This window comes from Mytilus edulis, chromosome 13 (genome assembly GCF_963676685.1).
Source record: "Mytilus edulis chromosome 13, xbMytEdul2.2, whole genome shotgun sequence".
In the NCBI taxonomy this organism is placed as follows: Eukaryota; Metazoa; Mollusca; class Bivalvia; order Mytilida; family Mytilidae; genus Mytilus; species Mytilus edulis.
The window spans coordinates 28,184,157-28,208,938 of NC_092356.1; the positions used below are offsets into that span (position 1 = coordinate 28,184,157).

The 24,782-nt window shown below is 33.0% G+C and overlaps 1 protein-coding gene across 1 annotated transcript; it reads left to right on the forward strand.

Moving 5' to 3' along the window:
• Positions 1-3,628: 3,628 nt before the first annotated feature.
• Positions 3,629-24,477, forward strand: LOC139501046 (uncharacterized). Its single transcript, XM_071290001.1, has 5 exons — positions 3,629-3,758; positions 11,695-12,074; positions 14,341-14,570; positions 15,813-16,044; positions 19,615-24,477. Exons 2-5 carry the CDS (start codon positions 11,855-11,857, stop codon positions 21,819-21,821), a joined length of 2,889 nt encoding a protein of 962 aa, XP_071146102.1. The 5' UTR covers positions 3,629-3,758; positions 11,695-11,854; the 3' UTR covers positions 21,822-24,477.
• The last annotated feature ends 305 nt before the right edge of the window (positions 24,478-24,782 follow it).

The window sequence follows — 24,782 nt, forward strand, 5'->3', positions numbered from 1 at the left end:
ATAGAAATGTCAGTACAAAAAGAAAAGAAAAAACATAGCCCCCCCCCCCCTTTCCATAAACTAAGTTGGTACAATAAATTACTTACAATGTGTTTTGTATTTGTCATACAACGTTATCGAAAGAAAACAACTTATTTGTGTTTTTCTTCATGCACTTACAGTAATACTTTTATTGTACATGGATGATAATTTTAAAGGTTTATATCTAGATAAATAAATGAGTTTTATTTCACATTCTAAATAAGCCGTAGGGCGTTTTAAAAGCTGAACGAATTAGAAAGGAATATCCCACTTTAGTGTGGTCGGTAAAATAGGATGCTAAACAAAATCAAACTACAGGTCCATGGCTTAAGACAGGTGTTTAAAATATTCGGTACGTTTAAACATGTGGAGCATGATCTGCTTACTATTCCGGATCACCTGAGATCACCCCCAGTTTTTGGTGTGGTTTCGTGTTACATAGTCTTTAGTTTTCTATGCTGTGTCTTGTATACTATTAATTGCAATACTCATTTAAGAAGACCCTATATCAGTACTGAACGAATAACTATGAGATGAAAAACAACGATCAAGAGTTGTTGACGTATTTTCTAAACTATGTTAAAATTTAATCTAGAATTGTCTCTCTTTGTCTGTTGTTAATTATAATTCACAAATATCAAAGTTAAAATACTACAGACTTTCTGTTTATTATACTCATTTGTGTAGAGGTTCCATTTTCTGTATTTCATTTACAACTTATACAAAAACAATCCTTTGAATTAAACATACATTTTATTAAACCAACTTGTATTTACATTTTCATTACTAGAATATACATTTTTACTTTGTGGCATTACTTTGGCTACAGGGTATTCTATAATATTTTGTTGAGGCGCCAAGGTGACTACCGATTACCTATACACACTGGCTATCAGCTGACCTATGTTGACATAGTGTCATAAAACCCCTGGTACAAAAATGTAGTTAAACACGGTTACACCACCACCTACCATAGGGAGTGACCGGGAAAAACACTCGTATTACCAATGCTCCAGTTATTAGTGCCCCACCTGTTGGCAGGTGTAGGCCTCCCCTCTATAAGATGAGGTGAAGGAGGTCCCAGAGTCACCAATCTGTAGACCCCACCGTTACCACTAACCACATTTTTCAAACCTGCAAATTTTAGAACTTGTCAGGCCCAGAGCAAGGGCCGAGTGAAAGAATCCCCCAATCACTACCAGTCTCCCTGGACAGCCACATGAGAGCCCAAGTCAGCTACCAAATCTGACATGGGTTCTCACCTCCACAAAATTTTAATTATTGAATCTTGATTTTGATGTGCGTAGGAAAGACTCCCCCCTCCCCCCCCTTTGTATATTATTTAAGAAAATCTGATTTCCAGTTTGTGACAAATGAGTTCCATCTGTTCTGTATAAAGACACTTCACTTGCCCTAATGTTATCATGTAATATAGCTTTACCCCCGTTTTCTATAACAAAGTTTTTGACCACTAAATTCCTCTTTTTCTGTTCTGTTCTATTATCGCACCCGCATTTCAAAGTTGAAAAAATGCCAGTATCGCACTGAAGCATTGAAGACCATATTATAATAACTTTTTTTAAATAAAGCCTGGTAACCTAGGGTAGACTATTTTACATTTTCAATTAAACCCTTCCCTGTCAATTCCAAATCTGTCAAACAATTGGCTCCACGGTGAAAAATAATAAAATGAGGAGATGGTGAACAAAAATAATTCTTTTTGCATCCAGTAGGGAGGGTGTCCAAATCTTAAAGAGACTATAGAGACAATAACAAGTGGAAACAAGGAGTTATCGTTCATCAACTCGGAACAGTAACTTATCAAGTCCAAGTTGGAAATTTAGTATGGAAGAGACATATTGATCAGATTCGTGAATTCGTACCGCAGGAAAACAAAGACATACCAAACATACTTGAAATTACCATATCTGATATTGACACTTAATTCATTACAGTACCAACATGTAATTCAAACCGCGATACTGAAAACTCTGAAAATAAAAATGAATCCGAACAAACTAAAATAACCGAAAATAAAACAGTTGAAAATGATAATGACATTATCGTTACGAACCACACAGAAAGAGTAAAACAGGCACCAGAGAGACTTATTGAAAACACATGACTGTAAATATTTGTGGTTAAGTTAGTGTAGTGATATAACTGTAGGTTTAGGATTTCATAATTGAACATTTAATATATAGACAGTAACGCTAGTAGCTACAATGTATTTAGTTCAATATTGAGTTCCAATTGAATTTATTACTTTCATTCACTAAAGATTAATCTTGTTTATCTTGATCATCTAATTGAAAGGGGAATGATTGTTATGTTTACATTATACGTTATCACTATTATAATTTAATTGGCTTATAATTAATACTGACAGTTAGGAATTTATAATCATCAAATTAGCGGGTGTTGTGTATTTGGTCTATAACCCTGTGATTGCACTGACACACTGTTTTGTACTGTGGGAGATGTGATGTGTAACAGCCAATATTCACCGTGAATATTTCCCAAAGATAAATTTGGATTTCTCTCTATTTTTAGCCTAAATTGCTCGTCATAGGTGGCCCAGTTTTCTGACCTCGTTGCCGCTAATCTTATATCGCGCATATATTTTAACAATTCCTGTGCCCATGTTCTGTATTTCTCAATGTAGACACTCATAAAAATCATGAATGCTGAAGTCCATTCATTTATGGACAAATAAACACTCGACGATCTTTTTTCAATGCAAATTTTCCCCCTTTTTAATTTCAAATCGCCCTCGTCTACCTCTTCCATTGCTTTTTGCGTTCTCTAAAGAGAATGAAGCTCAATGAACTTTCCCCCCCCCCCCAAATTTTTTCCTTAATTTTAAAAGGCACGTGTTCCCCCACTCTGTCATGCATGCTAGATTCTTGTGACGGAGTGAAATCAATGGAATTATTTGCAATTTCAAAGTTTTGGTGTAACGGGTCGTGACTTAAAGCTGGGAATGCTCATGCATCCTCCTCCGACTCATTACCTGATGAGAAATCAGTAGTTTCCACCGGTCCTTCTGCCACCACGTGTCCGACCCCTTGTGTTTTCTTGGCAGTTCTTTTCCGACCAGCTCCGTCCTTCTTTTGAGGGATTTCTTCGTTCTGCCCTTTCTGTCCTCCTGTCCTGCTAGCCGCTCTACTCTTCTTTCCCATGGCCCTTGATGGCGATCCTATGGCATTTCTCTTGTTTGGCATCTTTAATTATTCTTTTAAGAAGTTTAACTTATTTTAACTGCTTTCTAGTCTACAGCAAATTAACAAGTGCCCGATAAGGGAATTCCAAAATTCTAATTCAAGCTGATACATGAATTCCAAAATTCTGATTCAAGCTGCGAGCGCCCTCTATGGCCATGCCGAATATGGCAATGAGCTACAGGCTGCAATACCAACGCACCCACACTAATATTTGATTGAATTAAACCAGATTATTGAAAATATAAAATTTCTATAATCTCTATTATTTGACAATTTCTGTTTGTCTTTTCTATTTTAGCCATGGCGTTGTCAGTTTATTTTCGATCAATGAGTATGAATGTCCCTCTGTTATCTTTCGCCCCTCTTCTTTAATAAACCTATTCAAATTTGACACGATAAATCACCTGACCCGGAAGCGTTGTTATCTAACTGTTTTATCAAATATAGAGATAACTTATCCTACGGACAAAATTTGATCTGAATTTAGCCAAAGTGTGGATGAAATATAATCATGTGAGTTTCTTTCAAATTATTTGATTACTAAAATGCAGGAAATTATACTTTAAGCACATTGAGTAGTCTTTTTGTTATGCGTTTACTTTTCTACATTGGCTAGAGGTATAGGGGGAGGGTTGGGATCTCACAAACATGTTTAACCCCGCCGCATTTTTGCGCCTGTCCAAAGTCAGGAGCCTCTGGCCTTTGTTAGTCTTGTATTATTTTAATTTTAGTTTCTTGTGTACAATTTGGAAATTAGTATGGCGTTCATTATCACTGAACTAGTATATATTTGTTTAGGGGCCAGCTGAAGGACGCCTCCGGGTGCGTGAATTTATCGCTACATTGAAGACCTGTTGGTGACCTTCTGCTGTTGTTTTTTTGTTTATGGTCGGGTTGTTGTCTCTTTGGCACATTCCCCATTTCCATTCTCAATTTTATTAGAAAGTTTTGTTAATGAATACATCTTAATCTGCTTTTATATATGTAGGTTATTTCTTTCATTTATCAATTTTAGTTTTTCCTATCTGTATAGATAAACGACATTCTGAAGGACTACTGGGTATACATAACTACTATTTTACCTTCGGAAAAGCGATATAAAAAAAACGCGAATAACATTGTATAAGGAATGTTTCTTTGTCGAACGATATTTATTTCCTTGATTTATATTTAGATACAATGAACACCTTTCTTTGTGTTAAAAATCAAGTACAGTTATCAAATATCAAGTACGCATTTCAAGGTCACAATATCACCAGGGTTATCTTGGTGATAAAGAAATATGTTTATTGTAAATTTAAACTGACTTTACACACAAAATCAAATTATTTGTGTAGTTTCTCTTTCTTAATTTATATCATCAGCTAAGAATATTTGTATAATTCTTTCTAACCTTTCTTACGTCGGGACTTTCGGCTGACAACAAATGACAGGGCTTTTCATATATAAGTAATTGGAACTTTATCGACCTTATCATATATTCCTGATAGTTTTCTGCACCTATTCTCATATTTTAAAGCTGAAAAGTGTTCTTTTCTAGCGGCACGTTCTATCACCTTGTGTATATAAAGTGACCTCTCCCCCCATGAGTCTAGTACATTGATAAATTGACATATTTTTGCAATCCATAATCGATATCTAAAAGAAAGTACCCTTTCACCGAGGATCTATCCTTAGTTATAAAGTTAACATCAAAAGATTTGTTTTTTCGTGCCTCCGACGAAGATTGCAAGATATTTATGTCTCTCAGACAGGGTTCACCTGGACTAGATTGCATATCAGAGATCAAGTCCGTGTCTCAAGTTATTAGATAAATTTGTCATCTATATTTGGTGTGTTGAATAGTTAGTTTATCAATGTAAGACGTGTGTTGTTTTGTGTGCTATCCGGATATTTAAATCAAAGTTGTTAAATGTCATTGTTATTTTTTTACACTGATCGATCATGGTTCATCTCTTTTTGACATCATTCGTCAATTTTCAGATATTTTTTGGTTTTCATTTTTATCAGACACTTACATGTACAGCACTAGTTCAACTGTTTTTTGTTAAATAAATGATTGTAAAGTGTACATGCACGGCTACAAGAAAAAATCGGACCTTGACCGCCTGGTCATGATTCTTTAGTCAATGTTCTGTATCTATTTCATTTTCCGTCATAAGATACGTTAAGCAAAATGTGAAGTAAATAACATATACAAAATAATTGTTGGCTGAACTTTATCTAAAATTGTCCTCACTTTTATAGTTCATGTGTAAATGTTAAATTTTCATGTTTTCATGTTTTCATTACCTTACATAGGTCATTATTTAATGCCTTGAAGAACGTTTCAGTGTGATATGGTGTTGTACGGGCTGCTCTTTGAAAACAAAATAACGTCATACCGGTAAATGCTATATTTATGCGAATGTAAAACCAATACTTTATTAACTTCCAAAATAGAATTTATAAACAGCTTTACGGGATTTTGGTTATTTTAAAATTTTACTCTACCAGTTTATTTTCAATTTTGTCTACTTTAGAACAACCTTCTCACATACTATTCCATCTCGTTGAAACTGCACATAATACAACATAAAACGCAAAAAAAATATTATTGACATTATACATTTTGTGATTTCCTCAAATTGAAAATATATATTTTTTCTGACAACATGTTTAATAACAGTTACACAATTTTCAATATATCCTAACATCTTGCTTTCTTCTTTAATGTTTTGAATCAGCTTAGTTTAAATACCAGTATTGTTTGCAATTTTAAACTTATGTTTGCAAATCACCAGTAAATCATTAAAAAAGAGGGTCGAACTTCGCAGCTAAATAGATAGACAATAACTGTCCAGTGTCTTTACATATGTTTTGTATGTGTATGATACTAAGAAACTGGTGTAGTGGGAGCTTCAGCGATCTATAACTCCTGTATCGAGCCGTATCTTTATTCTGCAATTAATTTTAAATATTACATTTGCTTTGACACACAGAAAGAAAAGAATCTTAAATGCTCCCCAATAATACATCGCTTAAAGTGAATATTTATTTATGAGAACATAACAACTAATTTCAACAGGAAACATAAATAACAAAACATTGTCCGGTTGTATGTATACTAAAGAAATTTATCATGCTGAACGTACTTTAAATACCAACAATGACCACTGCCCTTTACTCAATCTTGATATCTATATCATTAACGGGAAGCTTAATATTCAAATATATGATAAAAGAGATGTTTTTTTCATTTCCTATCGTTGAATATCCATTTTTAGATGGTGACGTTCCCTAGTCACCATCTTACGGTGTTTGTATATCTCAACTTGTACGATTCGCTCGTGTATGTAACGATTTTAGATTTCAACGGGAGAAATTTATGTATTATTGAAAAATTATTACACTAGGGTTTTCGATATCACAAACTAGTGAAGCATTTACTTAATTTTATCATCGGTATAAGGAAATCATTCGTAAATATACACTGTGTCTAAACCACACCGGCAAAATTTGTTCGGACTCGATGGTATCTAACATCCGGCACAATGACGGAACATTAATAGACAGAAGAAAGCTAGGTTTCTCCTTATTTTTTTATTTTTTTTATGATATCGAAGAATATATATACATATACAACTATTTTCTATTGTGAAATGCAATATTTTCTACAACCGTTCTATATTAACGGAGAAATAAGTCAAAATGCATGTCAAAATGACGAATTGAGTGAACCTTGCCTCGAAATTGTTTAATTTTTCGTTAAATTGTTCATATTGTACGGAAAGAAAGGTACGGGAAGATAGATATTGACACGGAGATTGCAAATTTAGTTATTATGAGCATCTCAATAATTGTATCTCTGTGTATGGAACGAAAGAAATGGATCATGTCAAAATGGAACTGGCCGGTTTCGTCAATGTATACAACCCGGTTTCGTCATAGATTTCAAAATGCATAATCCGGTTTGGTAAAAAAAAAATCATAATCGCATTACATTAAAATTGATTATTTAACTTCAGCATTCAAAAGGAGTTTTGTGGGTCGTTGGAAAACAAGTTCGTTCACCGGACAACGGCTTATTATTTATATGAGTCTCAGATTCAAATAAATAATAAGCAAAAACTTGAATTCCTACTCTTATAGAACACAATATTTTAATTTACTTTGCATTCCGAAATTTTTAACAGCATATTGAGATTAAAGCTCTCTAAATATGCGTTTTCTATATGAGTTATGGGAAAATATGTTGAACATGTTTAAACTTGAAATTAATGTTTACGGTCTTAAAAATCGAAACACACAATTGATGTGTGATTTTCTCGCACAAAAGGATGTCCACCTTTATAAGCAATCTAATCATTCTATGTATGTAAATAAATCTTTTCTACAATCGTTAAAAATAAATCTTCTTAAGGATAAACGTTGATAATAAGACAACTGTATATGCATGCATAATCGACATAGAAAATGAATGTAGGATTACAACTACCATGCATTAAAATAATTTTTTGTATCCCTTATTTGTACTGCTATGTCCAAATTAGTATAATAGTCTCAGGTCATCGACAAAATTCAATAAGAATTATTTTGCTAACATTACTAAAAAAACGAGTCTGTACTGTCGCCGTTGTGTTATGGTGATCGTACACTGACGTTGGTCAATATATTTTGACAATATAAACGGACAGACGGATTCAGTTGATTTCAAAGTGGACGTAATTCGAACAACTTTTACATACCGCCGAGCGTAGCGAGTCGAACAATATTTTGATTATTTTTTGCTTTACAAAATCGTTAAATACAGGAATCAATATAGTTTTGGCAACCAAAGGTGGGGTCGGAGGTGCAACCTATACGTCATCTAGATTCGCCACTTATCTTGTAAAGTGTATACCGAATTAAAATATTGTAAGAAATGAGAAAACAGGGACACCCGGGAAATCGGATTATGTGAGTTGGATTATGTTTATTATAATAAATGCCGAATATCAAGTTCTTTTTATCGATTTCTATACATTTTTTTCAAATATATATAAAAGTTATATAGCAAAAATGATAAGGCAGACAAATATACAAATAAATCAACTTGGCCGATATCCTAATAAAACTTATTGACCTTTAATTACGAGTTTTTTTTTCATTTCTTTGCGTTTTTACACGCCCGTCCCAATTTTGACAGGACGTATTATTGTATACACCCGTCTGTCCGTCCGTCCGTCCTTCCATCCGTCCGTTCCTCCATCTATCAGTCATTCGGTCAGTCCGTCTGTTCGTCTATCTATCCGTCTGTCCAGCATAAACATGTCGCACCGTAACTTCAGGACAGCTTATCTTAATAAAAAAACAACAGATTATTTAAAAATGTCTATCAACATGAAAAGTTCATACAAATTCCAAGCGACAACAACCCGACCATAGAGCAGAAAACAGCCGAAGGCCACAATGGGTCTTCAATGAAGCGAGAAACTCCCGCATCCGGTGGCGTCCTTTAGCTGGCCCCTTAATAAATATTTATACTAGTTCAGTAATAGTGGACTTCATAGTAAACTGCGAATACATGTATATTTATCATATTTAAGGGATAATTTTAACTATGATACAAGTTTTGGCACACATCGCGCATTTACTATACAGGCTCTGTCATCGGACGAGTTAAGGTTTTTTCATCATTTTTTATTATTTGTACTTTTGTTGTACTGTTTGTGTCAGCGACAACACTTTGACTCAGTCCATTCCCGAATCGTACGCTTGTAATTCCATGGTTGTCTTTGGTTGCTTTATACCATATGCGTTTTGAACATAAAACAGGCAGGTAGTTTTCTTGTTTGAATTGTTTTACATTTATAATTTAGGGCCCTGTTATAGCTTGCTTTCATGCAGTTTGTGTGTTTTTCTCATTGTTTAAGGCATACGTTGCCTTAAACTTGATTAATTCAACATAATTTTTGTGTTTAAAAGAAAGTTGTTTCATTGTCAATGTTGATGGGATAAGTGGTTACCGTCACTTCTTCTTAATAAGACCTAGATATAAATGACGGTCATGTTTTGCAAACCAACTTTTATTCACATTGAAAATACAAAACTGTCAGATATTGTTTTCGAAAGTTTTCTTGAAGTTTCAATTGAATTTGAACTGTACAAAAAATGAATTTGAACTGTAAAAATAATGTGAAAACATGCCTATGAAAATAAATGTGCCTACCAGAAACGGGGAGAAAGTTACAAATCTCACTGCTATGTTATGGATGCTTAAGTGTGAAAACTCTCTTTAGTGCGCAAGTAACACAGTATATATAGTACCAGAAAATCTGGCAGGACTGCATTCATGATTAATTTGTGCAGAACAGTATAGACTATAGTCGGTTTGGGACTTTTCGTCAATGATTGAATGCATAAATGTATCAATAATTGATAGTAAATATTGTAAACTAAGTGTATATAATATAGTATAGTAAATTAAAATTATGGCACAATCAAAACACATTCTTTTATTTTTCATCTTTACATACTAATATTATAAACAAAGAAAATATAATAATGTTACAAAATAATTAGATACCAGTGTTTGCTATTCAGTATTTATATTCCATTTAAAATTAGTTTGAAGTTAAGTGAAATAAGGGATACGCCTTTCATTTGGAAAATGTGTATTATCATAATTAACTATGTCCAAAAGTGCCCGTTTAAAATAGATTTTAACACGCCAAGTCAGTGGCGGATCCAGAAATTTTCATAAGTGGGGCCCACTGACTGACCTAAGAGGGGGCCCGCTCCAGTCACGCTTCAGTGATTCCCTATATAAGCAACCAAATTATTTCCCAAAAAGGGGGGGCGGGCCCCCTGCCCCCCCCCCCCCCCTAAATCCGCCTCTGCAAGTTTACTTTACAATAAATATATATTTAAATTCTCGAAAGACAATGTTCAGATCCGTGCCAAAGTTTCTTTTCATAAATTGTTTGTTAAAAAAAAACGGGGTTATATATATAGACGAAACCGGGTGATTGTGTAGTAACAACATTGACGAAACCGGTTTATTTTAATTTGACATGACCCTTTTCTTTCGTTTCATACACAGAAATACAATTATTGAGATGCTCATAATAACTAAATTTGCAATCTCCGTGTCAATATCTATCTTCCCGTACCTTTCTTTCCGTACAATGTGAACAATTTAACGAGAAATTAAACAATTTCGAGGCAAGGTTCACTCAATTCGTCATTTTGACATGCATTTTGACTTATTTTTTCGTTAAATATAGAACGGTTGTAGAAAATATTGCATATCAAAATAGAAAATAGTTGTATATGTATATATATTCTTCGATATCATAAAAAAAATAAGAAAATAAGGAGAAACCTAGCTTTCTTCTGTCTATAAATGTTCCGTCATTGTGCCGGATGTTAGATACCATCGAGTCCGAACAAATTTTGCCGGTGTGGTTTAGACACAGTGATATAGCTCAACATGCAGACTTCTTATACGATCAGGTATTTCACATCCAATTTTTATGGCAATATTCTTTATAAAGCACAAAAATTTATTCACCTCAGAAACTAACAAAACCTTCAAATAGACTTACTAAGAAGGGATATAGTTACGATACTGTTGTCAGGTCATTAAAGATTGCATATTTTGGCGTTAATATTGATTCACTTATAGGTTCTTTGCATCGGAACTAAACACATTTATTCAAAAACAAGTTGTTGGCATGACACGGGTTTAACTTTTTTGGATTCGAGCGTCACTGATGAGTCTTTTGTAGACGAAACGCGCGTCTGGCGTATATACTAAATTCAGTCCTGGTATCTATGATGATTTTATGATACTAAACCTCTAACGGGAAGGATTGTGCCTGATATTGATATGATGAAGACATAATCTTTCAATCAGTTTAATTGAAGTCTGGAGCTGGAATGCCAGTTAACTGCTAGTAATCTGTTGTTATTTATTTATTATTGTCATCTCATTTTCTTTGGTAACATCTTCTGACATCAGACTTGGACTTCTCTTGAACTGAATTTTAATGTGCCTATTGGTATGCGTTTATTTTTCTACATTGGCTAGAGGTATAGGGGGAGGGTTGATATATCATAAACATGTTTAACCTCGCCGCATTTCAGGAGCCTCTAGCATTTGTTAGTCTTGTATTATCTTTAATTTAAGTTTCTTGTGTGCAATTTGAAGTTAAGTATGGCGTTCATTAACACTGAACTAGTATATATTTTTAATTAGGGCCAAGCTGAAGGACGCCTCCTGGTGCGGGATTTTTCGCTGCATTGAAGACCTGTTGGTGACCTTCTGCTATTGTCTGTTCTATGGTCGGGTTGTTGTCTCTTTGACACATTCCCCATTTCCATTCTCAATTTTATTGAGGGATTGGAATTTTCATAACGTTGATATATTGTTAACAACTTATTGGTTGATAATTTTTAATGTGTATTTTAATTATTTTATTTGTAGTGTTTGCATGTGTTAAAGATCCAAGCCGGTGAACTGACCATAATAAAATCATGAATGACGCAGCCCTGAGCTGAATGCAAAAAATGCGTATACATTGATATTGAAATATAGTATAAAGAAACAAACGTGTTAGTCTGAACAATAGAAAAAATCTAAGACAATGGCATCTTCACTCTCACAAGAAGAAGAAAACTATGTCAGGATAAACCTATTAATGGCAGGAATATCTGCTCGTGCAGCACGAGCCTTGTTTGATCGTGAATTTGCTCCAGCGTGCTTGGATTCCTCATTGAAGAAAGAGTACGATAAACTGAAAGACCTTCAAAGGAAGCAAGTGTTAAAGCAGTCACAATGGAATCTCCTGTTTCCGAGATTTCCCGGTAAGTTAAAAGATATTTGTTATGTGTCAGTTACAATGAACCTTATTTTCCAAAAAATTCTGGTATGTTTTAAAAGAGACATGTTTTTTTTTACTCACAGTGGATAGTCCTGATATATTTTAGAGATATGTTATACTTAGTACCAGATGAACACCTGTATCTAAGATTTTCTGGTAGTTGCTTAGAGACATGCTATATGTTAGCGAAACTTCCTGTTCCTATGATTTCTTGGCATGGTTTGAGAGACACTGAACTTTTTAAGATCCCTCTTTGTATGTTTTGAGAGACCTATATATTCCTTCACTGTAATAAATTCATTTACTAAATGAGTTTCTTTACACACAATGTTATACTTTTGAATCTTTTAAGTGCCAATGAACCTCTTTCTAAGTTATAAGAATAGAGGTGTTTCAATTCAAATATAATATTGATACAAAAACATAAAAAAAAAAATGTGAGTACAAACAATCAATGACTCGTTCATCTTGAAAACGTATTAAAATAATTGACTTTTATTCACACAAGTAATCCCGATTCATAGCCCAAATTCGTTTGTTTCATCAAAAAATTACCAACCAAAATAAAAGTATTTTGCCCAAAGGGGGATTGATTCTTACTTTGTATGAAAAATACTTTTATTCAAACATAAATTCTAATGATGCTAGATTTCTTAGTTGAAAACATATTTGTTACGTTTCGAGGGTGTTTTGTCAATAATTCATCGGCATTGACAACAAACTGTGCTCCTCTGCCGGCTGACTTGTTTCTTTATTCATATGAAGCTAACAGGCGAAAAGAAATATTGCATAATCCTTTAACTTCACTTTCCGCTATATGATTACTAAATGATTTAAGATTCTGTGACTAAATATGTTGAATCCATCTATGCCATCGAACATGCAATACAGAATGCAACAACTCCAGTTAAGTATGTCTCATGTTATGAATGACATCTACAAAATGACAATATTGGTGGGATTGTAAACAAAACTGATCATTTCAGCTTCCAAACTGGGAACTTTTCATTTCTATGTACCAATATTCGAACAGTTTGTCCTGAACACATATCATAAATTTCGCATTTATTACTATATTACAGGGCTTGTGTTTCCTTTCATGATTTCTTTAAAAGAGGGTTGCTGCGTAAGTTCAATAAGATATTTAACCAGGGGTCCTAAGTATTTGGGTTTAAATCCTCCCGTCACGCCATCACAGATCGTTGACTTTAACGTAATATCCATTTTACATGATAACGGAGTGGTTCAAATTGTTGCGACTACATTCTAGTGGTTTCCTCGTTTACCCGAATGTAACTTACCTGAAAGATTTATTATGAGAGCGTTGTCCGTACACTAACTTGAGAAATGCGTAGACGAACTCTTTTCAAATCTAGATATTGTGTTTTCTGTGACTATCGAAAGTGCAAATATCACAAGTCAACGAAAGTGGGTTTTTAAAAAGGTATTGACGGAACCACAAGATTCTATAGTTTCAAATATAGTTTCAAACTGAATTAGGTTGTACTTTTGTAATATATTTCTGCCATTATTGACTTCATGATTTCTGCCTACTTACCCCAGGTGAAATCTTGTTATTTTACTTTATTCTGTTTGGGGGTCCAAATTTATCAATATCATTTTCATGCAGCAACATTCTAGTTGCTGACAATTTTACAGCTAATTGTTTTACTATAAACATGATATGTATTCATGAAGTTATACATTTACATTTGCTTAAAAGTAGAACAAGAAGTAGTTAAAGCTTGAATTAGTGAATGCATGGTGTTTGATATCTTAAGATTCATTCCTAAAAACGGATTTATTATATATTATTCAGAAATAGTGAGGTTTCTATAATTTTCCATTCAATTATAAAGGAATAAATATGTTTTTGTCACCCAGCGCTATGCGCTGACCATGGACATAGAAATAAATGTCGTCTGTCCGTGTTTCAGGGCGTTTCTGTGTCCGTCCGTCGGGTCTTGCATGCACCCTCACATGTACAATTGTTACCATTTTTTTTTATAAAACTTATATTTAGAGGTGTATATTAGCAATATTTCAACCGTCCGTGTCAATCAACGTTTTTGGAAGGATGTATATACCTTGTAAATATCAATCATTGTAAATTTTAGTTTTTTCAATCCTTCTATTCTGTAAAATATTTAGTCTGTAATCTTTTATATTAGCTTACTCTTATACCAAACAATGGTAATTACTTGTTTTAATCTTCAATGATTTGATGATATTATATATTTTATTTATAGATGTACCTGATTCTAAAACGTTTGATGTCACTCTTATAATAATGTTATTACGAAATCTGACCGACCAGACACCTCCTCATAGTGGATATGACAAGTTGCCATCTGCTAATGAAACTACACCGACATCGGATTTAGCTAGGATAAAATATTACAGAAATTTCCTGTCTCACCTGGACGACGGGAAAATAGACAATACTACATTCGCCACAGCATGGAACACCGTTACTGATGTGAGTACTTCTAAGAAAATAAGTTACCATGGGTTCAGAAACGATAACTTATATTTCCAGATTGTAAATGATGGGAATCAAATCAATGGGAGATTTTTGGTGAATACATAGGCACATGCATGGCACAAACAGTTAGCGACAAAGGAAAGCAAGCATAGAAAAGGGGAGTGTCAAAAATATTTGAATCAATGTTTTTCTGTACTGTTTTACTATTGCATTTTGATAATAACTACCACATTGATGCAAGGCGAGCTGATAATAAAGAGTATGCATTACCTTACTACGATTTTAGAGCTCAGTTGACAGAAAAATGATGAGTCAATTAATGCAAACAGTATACACTAAATATTCATACATAGTTGTGATGTTCTTAGAATCCTACACATGCGAGTTAAACACATTGGTTGAATCAAGTTATTTAAGTTACATCATAAAATGAGTCATTGCAATATAAAAATCCTGATTTTGTTTGAAGTTATTAATACAGAAGAAGAACATATATACTCATAATGCAAATAGCAGAGTAGAATAACTCACTTTTTTGTGAACCTTACTTCAAATTGACAAGATGATGTTATACATTTCAATCCTTAATAGATCAATAAAGACGAAGTTGTATCTATGGTATATGTAAATTTGAATCTAGATTATATCAAAAGTAACGCGTGGATATTGAAAATAATGGACTTATTGTTTCAACGTTATAGATGTAAAACAACTATTCCAATATGAAAGTCGGGAACCAGTAATTATTCCATATTATCTTGTAAATAAACTCATCATTGATACCCTGATTCAAATTTTGTATTTGCGCCAGACGTGCGTTTTTTCTACAAAAGACCCATCAGTGACGGTCGAATCAACAAAAAATAAAAGGACCAAATTCAGTACTAGGTCAGTTTAGTAGTATAATATTGTTATAGCGAATTCTATTTGAAGTGGTTTTGTAATGTATGAAAAATTAACTTTAGATTCCTTATAGCTTCTGATTTGCAAATACATGTACAAAGCATTCAACAACTATCAAAATAATTCACAAAACGTTTTGCGAAAATCTCATTCAAAGAATGTAATTGGTTTATGCATGTGTTTCATAGTTTCAAGTCATAAATACATTCAAAGCTGCCCATTTTTGTGAAATTTACATTTTTGTACCAGCCAATGAACGAACACGTATAAAAGAAATAGCTAATCATTTGTTGTTCAACTAATTAAGATTGTTATATTTGTTACATTTTCCAGGCTATTGGTAGATTAGGTGGACAGCAAATGAAACAGGAATGTGATGACCTTAAGGTGAAGACACTTGATCAGAATTGTAAAGATATAATACATAACATGAAACTTACAAATGATGAACTAATTCAGCTAAAACAGTCGATGGGGCGATTGGAAAAATCAAATGAAGATATGACAGTAGAAATGAATAAGTTAAAAACGGCTCAAGAAGATACTGTACCTTGGAATATAAGGGGTAAATAAAAAAAACAGTCAACAATAGAATTATTTAACATTTTCAACTTTGGTTAAATATACTCTAAAATCGTAAACAATTCCAACTATCTATTTGCTAAAATACAATATTTAGACAACCGTCGTCCAAAAACAAACGTCTAATAGTATAGATGTGAATTTTGCTTTATCCTTTCACGAGCAAAACTGATGTTAATTTGGCTAAAATGTTTTTACAATTGGTCTTTATTTGTTAATATATCCTACATGTGAAGTCACTTTAATTACGCCACATTGATCAAGTCAAATATTCCTATGTCTTGAAAGCTTTATTTTGTTGCTTAAAATATTTTCTGAATGGGTATGTCGGTCAATGTTTTATTTTCCCTTGAATTTGCACTTTGCTAAATATACCTCAACATGTGTGTTCCCCTTAATTGATGTTCATCTTTGGACCTCTTTAAAGGAAAGGCATAATTTACCCTATACTCCCCTCAAATTTGAGGGTGTTTAGAAATTAAAATGTTCACCCCACGAAAGAATTGTGTCATATGGAACAGATTGTCTGTAACAGTCGGATTTAATAATCAATAAAGATATTAATATGATCGTCACCGAATGAAATGTGTTTTGCTCTAATCTGACTTAGTACACTCTTCCTTAAAAATACTGAATAATCCAGACAACACATAGCTAAACATTTCAGATCTTTTAACGAACTATTTGTTTCCCAAATTTCTTAAAAAGACTTAGAATAATGTTTGCATTCATCGGTTCACTTTTGGAAAGATTTGAGCATGTTCAAAACTTTGAACTGACGTTCTTCGGAGGAAGTGTTTGTTGAACGCTAGGTAGCCGTCCGTTTTTTTATGGTACTAGTCCTCCGTACTACTCCGTTTTGTATCCGTTACTTGTCTATTATAAATCCGTTGGATGTCCTGTGGACCCATTTACCAACGGACGTCTTTAGAACAGATAAAACGGATGATGAATGGATGTAAAACGGACAAATACGAAAGGATAACGGATTGAACGGATACGTGCGAATAGTACCGAAAACGGATAAATGCCAATTAAAAATTTAGCGTCAGAAATGCCAGTTATTGGTACCATAATATTTAGATTTTTTGAGTGGCGTGAATGTTTACTATTCATGATGGATCTTGGAGTAAGAACAAGTCTTCACTATGAAGCAGCTCTTATTCCAATGTAAATGGTTTGTTGAGAAATAAAGATATATATATAGACAAGACCGAACTTAAATGTTGCAAATACAAACCAAAAGGTGAGGAAGGAGAAGATAAATGAGATTGTGGACAAGATCATGACTAATAAAATTGAGAATGGAAATGGGGAATGTGTCAAAGAGACAACAACCCGACCAAATAAAAAACAACAGCAGAGGGTCACCAACAGGTCTTCAATGTAGCGAGAAACTGAAAGACAATGCAGTTTCGTCTTAATGACCAACCAATGACCGAACTAGGGAGGGATGATCAGCAGTCCTTTGCACATTTTCTTCGAATACCTCCAGAGATTTTTGACAAAATTTTGTTGCAACGGGAGGGCCGTCGTATACCACAGAAGAACAGAAATACGCGTAAACCAGGACTCAAGTTGGCAATTATACTTAGACACCTTGCTATTAGAGAAAAACATCGTATTATGCAGTATGGATGGAGATTTAGTGTTCTGCATAACACCACATCCGTTTTCAGACAAACTGGACACAGTACCAAGAGCTTTAAAATATCATGTTTAACTAGAATGAACTACCACATTCCTTCCAATTTCCGAATCAGAGTAGCGCTTTATTTCAACACCTATCATGCAAAATAAAACGTAAAACAAAAACAAAATGAAATGAAAGGAACAAGAATATTTGGGTGTCCCTGACTTTTAAGGGAGTTCGCTTCTCAGGTCCAGAATAATTAACGTTTCAAAGCACTGGTTAATATTGATAGGGGATAGATAATGAGATCCAAAGAGCAAAAAAAAAAAAAAAAAGATAGGTCACCGTGCTTGTTTTCGAGATATTAGCCATTGAAATTTTGGCGGGAAAATATTATCTCGACTTTTCATAGCTTTATCATTGACAAGTTGAAGTATACGACTTTAACAGATGGCTTATCATTATACATGTTACAGATTTACAAAAAGTAAAATAGGGGTCACTGGTCAATTTTTTCAAGGCATTCAAATACATTAAACCAGAGAAAATCCAAAACATGATAAGCCAGCTTCCTTAACATAGATCGGATAAATTGTTCTATTTGTTTGGTACTTACATGTCTTACCTTGAACTTTTTCTACTGCCCTTTTCTCGCAAAAGCAAATATTATAATTAAACAGTCGACTTAAACTTGTATATCATGCATGTCACCGGACCCGCCCCGTCATAGCTAGGGACAATGCGCTAAACCTTTTAAGTCGGGTTCTATCATTTGTTTTAGATGTATGATATTCCAGGTCATCCGTTTTACCCGATGCTTCCATTAGTGTCCTTTTTCTGTTGAGGGCGACCGTTGAATGTTCTTTCGAAATCATTACTGTCCGGTACGTTTCCGTTTCTCGTACGTTGCATATCCTGTGTGTTTCCATAAAGAATTCGTTACGGGTCAGTTTATATGTGGTCAGTACACCAACGGACTTCCAACTAAACATTTTGTTCATCTGGTCAGTGTCTGTTCGATCTTTCCGTTAATGTATGATCACAACTTTTTTTTTTTTAAATAAAAATCTTTTCACATTGGTGAAAACTTGTATAAGAATGCACATAAAAAAGTTTGCTGTACAAAAGAATTCTGTATTTTTTCGTAACAACCTTACAAATAATACACCATTTTCTTGAAGTATACGTAACTGCCAAGCTGACGTGTTTTTTGGGGGGAATTTGTGAATATTACTTTTACAGTTTAGTCTATTGTTGGTAATATCCATTTATACCCCGTCATTGTGTTATTGTGCTATGTTAAAACATGGGTATTCTTGTCTTTCATTTGCTTTGTCTTTCTTGCCTTTTTGTGCTTCTTTGTTGACATATATGTTTTTTAATATTGATTAAGATCATAATACAAGGTTGATTGCTGTTACCCTTTTTTGACATTTTTACCTATTATGTCTATGTTTTTGGTTCAAACATTCGTGGACAAAATGATAGAATTTTAAGAGACTGTCATACAAGTGAGAGAATTAGCTCGCTATACAATCAAGATTAAACCACAATTTTCTGCAAAAAAATGCCTGTACCAAGCCAGAAATATGACAGTTGTTTTCCAATCATTTGATGTGTTTGAGCTTTTGATTTTGCCATTTCATTAGAAAATTTTCGTTTTGTATTTTTTTATATTTTTGTTTTTACTGATAAACGAACTTACATTTCTCTCGGTCAGTTTTATATTCAATACATTTATCAGCAATCGCAGTCGATTCAATAGTTCCTGTGAAACATTTGACAAATCTAAACTTGAATTATTAAGAATTAACAAAATACTCTTTGTGGTGGATTAAAATCAACAATAAGACCCTGACCAGATGTATGAACTGCAAAATAATTTTGGTAAAGACAGTTATAATGTTATTTATATTACAGTTCGAATCAATGAGAACCTTGTGGAGTGGAAGGAGAATGACAGAAAATTTATAAAAGTCAGAGCTTCAAACCAGGTACTTAAATGTATTAAAGAAAACAGTTGTGTAACAGTAGTTGCGGGTTCAGGTGTGGGTAAGACAGCAACACTTCGACATGTAACTTTACAGATGGCAAATGAAGGGTACGATTTACTACCAGTTACAGATCCTAGTGACATTTTCAGGTTTGATAATCCGAACAAAAAAACTTTGTTTGTTATTGATGATTTATGTGGAAACTACTCTTTAAGTCAGGCCGACCTTCAAATTTGGGAGCCAGTCATGGAACGAATGAAAAAGATCCTATCAAATAAACTAGTTAAGATAATTGCAGCATGTCGATTACAAGTTTTTCAGGATGACAAGTTTGAATCTTTATCGGTTTTCAAATCATGTGTCTGTAACCTTTTATCAGATAACATGCGCCTGTCAAAAGTTGAAAAAGAGTCAATAGCTGGATTATATCTTAAGGCAAAAGCATCTGAAATTAAAGATTTTTATAATTTACATGATTGTTTCCCGCTCTTATGCAACATGTATTATGAAAATCCTTCACTCGATATCATAGACTTTTTCCAGAATCCTTATACAGTTTATGAAGCAGAGATTGATAAACTACAGAAAATGAGATTGTATGCTAAATACTGTGTTTTAGCTCTATGTGTCATGTTTAACAACAATTTAAAGGAAGAAATGTTAACAGAAGATGTGGATAAAGAAACAAAAACCATCATTAAGAACACATGTGAGGCATGCAAGTTGGATAGAGGGACATCAAGGCTTAATTTACAGGACGAACTGAACTCATTTATACATACATTCCTCAAAAAGGAACAAAACATATATAAAACTATTCATGATAAAATATTCGACTTTCTAGTGTACTTTTTTGGACAGAAAATAATTATCTGCTTGATAAAATATGCACATAGTAGTTTAATCAAGGAAAGATTTCTGTTAGAAAAACAAGATAATATGGATCAATTTATAACAGTTGTGTCTCCTGAGCATCATAAAATGTACATACAAAGAATGATTGTTGATTGGTCAAAGGGTAAAGTCGTTGATGTGTTTTGTAACATAAATATGGATGTACCACGGTTCAGAAAAAAATTTCTCTCTTGCTTAAATGAACTGGACGTAACTTACCAAAAACAATTAGCACTCACCTGTGATGTACGAAACAAAGATACTCCACTGTTACAGCTGTGTTTTAAAGGTGACGTTCCTATGATTCAGTGGTGTATCAAATATAATGTTAATGTCAATCTGTGTAGATTTGATGAGACATCACCATTGGGTGTGGCTGCCCAGAAAGGATGGACAGAAATAGTAAAACTGTTGTTAAACAAAGGAGCCGATTTTAACAAATCTTCCAATGATGGGTTATCACCAGTAATGTGCGCTGTTATACATAAACGAACTGAAATCGTACGGATGTTGTTACAGGTAGGAGCAGACTATGATAAATGTACCAAAGATGGATGGTCACCTTTAATGTGTGCTTGTAAAGATGGACATAAAGAAATAGTAGGGATGTTGTTAGACATAGGTGCAGATTATACTAAATGTAACAATGATGGTTGGTCCGCTGTTACGTGTGCTTGCAGTTATGGACATACGAAAATAGTAAGGATGCTGTTAGACAAAGGAGCAGATTATAATAAATGTAACAATGATGGTTGGTCACCTGTAATGTGTGCTTGTACCAAAGGACATACAGAAATAGTAAAGATGTTGTTAGACATAGGAGTTGATTATAATAAATGCACCAATTATGGTTGGTCCCCAATCATTAGTGCTTGTAAAAATGGTAATATAGAATTAGTACGGATGTTATTAAACATAGGAGCAGATTATAATAAATATGATAATGATGGGTGGTCACCTATACTTACTGCAAGTAGATATGGACGTGCAGAAATAGTAAGGATGTTATTGGACAAAGGAGCAGAATATAATAGATGTAACAATAGTGATTGGTCACCAATAATGCTTGCTTGTATTGATGGTCATACAGACATAGTAAGGATGCTGTTAGACATAGGAGCAGATTATAATACATGTAACAATGAAGGCATTTCAGCTGTGATTATTGCTTCTAACAAAAATTATAGTGCTATAGTGAGTGCGATGGATGAACAATCTAGAAACATAACAGGTCCGTAACAGGGTTTATATCACAAGTATATGGATTTTGTTCAGATTATCTAATTTGAAGATTGAAAATTTAATATAACATTAACCTTAACTCAAAATTCTGAAACTGTCTTCATTTTGTATTATAATAACGATTTTACTTTGACATATTGTCATCACAAGTATGCATGAAATATTTGCTGACAAATATTAAGCAAGCAACATCCAATCAATTACAAATATTAATAAACATAAAACACATGTTGTGTAAATGTACATCATAAATATAAATAAGCATGACAAGAAGAAACAAATTTTGTTTGATTATACATTAAAGCATTAAAAAGGGAAACTACATATATTCACAACCTAAAGAAGTTAAGTAGAGATAGATGGCCACTGATATTAATTTTTTTCTAAAATATCCTGATAGTTAATCATATTCAAAATTATTTGATCTGGGTGACTGCGCTGGTCTTCAAGTAACATGAGGTTAAAACACAAAGCTTTTTATAGGAAATCAAAATGAATCAGTATAAAATTCACATTAAATGTACATTTAGATACGATTGACATAGTATGCAGTAAAACTATGGACACATTTAATATACGGTTAAATTGCCATCAATTATGGTACAAAACCATTAAAACTGTCCCATCACAAGACATCTTTGTTCAAAGAAACATCCTTTTAATAAAATTACTTTCAAAAGCATAGCTTTTCAAATTGAGTCACTGTTGTTACTCACTATATCATTTGTATATACATATCATATCATGGGGACAAAGTCCCCAATGACGATAGAAAAATCAAGAAAAAGAAAATCAATAACTTCGGAAAAATTTCCTGAATTTTTCATTCTTCTAATGAACTCAAAATCGTCAACTTTTTTCAGATCTACCTCCGTTTCCGGTCTTGTTTGCATGAGACTTTGAATAAAATGTATAGTTATCAACATATCAACAAATATAGGAAGGAATTCAACGCCCCCATCATTTCAATAATTGTTTGATATGTTAAAAAAACATTACCTGGATAACAGCGTTTTTTCGTTTACATTGAATATGACGTCATAATTTAAATAACATCAAAACTAAATCCCTAACAACAGAACCAATATCGGAAACGTTTCGGTATTTCCATTTCTTTTATCAACTTGTTTGAATTAAAAAAAAAACAGACTTTCCCCCCTTTCACAGGTATTGCCTGCCTCATATTAATATCTGTTATGTCTACAGTAAGAACGAAAATGCAAGATTTGGTACCTATGTAATCCAGGTTTTTATATAACTAAGATTTTATCAGATAAATACTAGAGAAGTTATTGCTCTTAATTTACGATTTTTGACAAATTTTCATATTTTGTCAATCAAATCACAAAACTGTTTGATAAGTAGAAACCGTCAAAGGCAAACATTATCAACAATCATGGATGGATCGATTACTTAAAAATGTAATCGAATAATTTACTATCACTTTGTTATTTTGATGTTACCAATTACATTTTAATTTCACCATCATGTACATTCAAATGTTTTGATTACATTAGATTACTTATGACTACATTGTGTACTGTGTATTGAAAACAACTTTTTTTTCTAGTATTTGATCCTCACATAAAAAAAGATTTCTTTTTTTTTCAAAAACAAACATTTTTTTCATAAGAACTTATAAAACGAGAAGTGTAATATAAATATCATGTGATGACGTCATGTTTTTTTTACACCTTTACATTGAACATGTTAAATGCAAATGTACCTGTGCTATACATTCAAAGAATGATATATTTTTTTGATATATTAAGACCAAAACATATTTTTTAAATAAGATAAAGAAATGATCAGGCCAATTATTTAAAATAACATATATTGTAAATACCTAACTGTTTAAAGTTTAAAATAATAATAAATGTACAGTTTCAAACTCATCCCTCTTCAACATGTTCAACTTCTTGTTTACCCGATACTTATTTACCTTTATCTACTGACCATAAATTGAATCGTTAAAAAAAAAATTGTTGGTGCACTGCAGAGCTTCTCAGAATATTTATGGAAAAAACATACGTGAAAGTGCTGCTGAAATTGTTGACTTTTTATATGAGTCTCCTCATGTGGTTATTGATTAATTGATTACTTGGCTGTTTTAATAGTGATTATTTGATCAACAGACCAAAGATTTCAGGGGCCTTATGACAATTACAAATTCGCATTACCCAATGCCTGTACTATTCAGACTTTTGCCTCATTCCATGGATTTTACTAACCCTCTATTGATCCATAGTGGGTCAGCAGCAAACCATATTACTTCTATCAGAATTTTAGTCAAATCGGTGAACATGGATTTGACACAGACAGCAAATGTACCTTTAATTGTACCTCAATTTGATAGTTTCTTATTTTTCTACTTTTACGATTTGCATATTAAATTCCTCCTAAATTTGCAGTTTTTATCATAGCAATAAGTGATGCATAACATTAAGCCTTAATATAATTTAGATATAAGGAACATCATATATAGTATATCACTTTTTCTCTATACAATAAAAGAGTCAACAGATGTAAATGAAATCCAAAAAATATAACCCCCTTAACCCATACTACGGTTTGTTAAAAAAAAAATCTTCATATATTAAATTCCAACTTAACAGACAAGATTTATTTTTGATAAATAAACTCATCATAGATACCAGGATTATTTTTTTTGTTTTCGCCAGACGTGCGTTTCGTCTCCAAAAGACTCATCAGTGACGATCGAATCCAAAAAAGTTGGTATATTGTATAATCCTTGTCCTAATGGACAATGGAACTGCGAAAAATGAGATAAATTTTTGAATTTTCAAACTTGAAACCGTGAATTCACAGCTATAAAATCTACTCAATGTTTCGTTTCAAAAAGTTTAATTAATCAATTACATTTCAAATTTATCCAATTAGATATTTAAACTTCTTTTCAGATATTAAACCCTGATTTACCAATTGATATTTTCGATA

Bases quoted from the DNA above. Each gene is read 5' to 3' on its own strand.
- LOC139501046 (XM_071290001.1), top strand. From the start codon at position 11,855: ATGGCATCTTCACTCTCACAAGAAGAAGAAAACTATGTCAGGATAAAC. The intron at 12,075-14,340 runs GTAAGTTAAAAG...TTTTATTTATAG, and splicing joins CCTGTTTCCGAGATTTCCCG to ATGTACCTGATTCTAAAACG. The intron at 14,571-15,812 runs GTGAGTACTTCT...TACATTTTCCAG, and splicing joins CATGGAACACCGTTACTGAT to GCTATTGGTAGATTAGGTGG.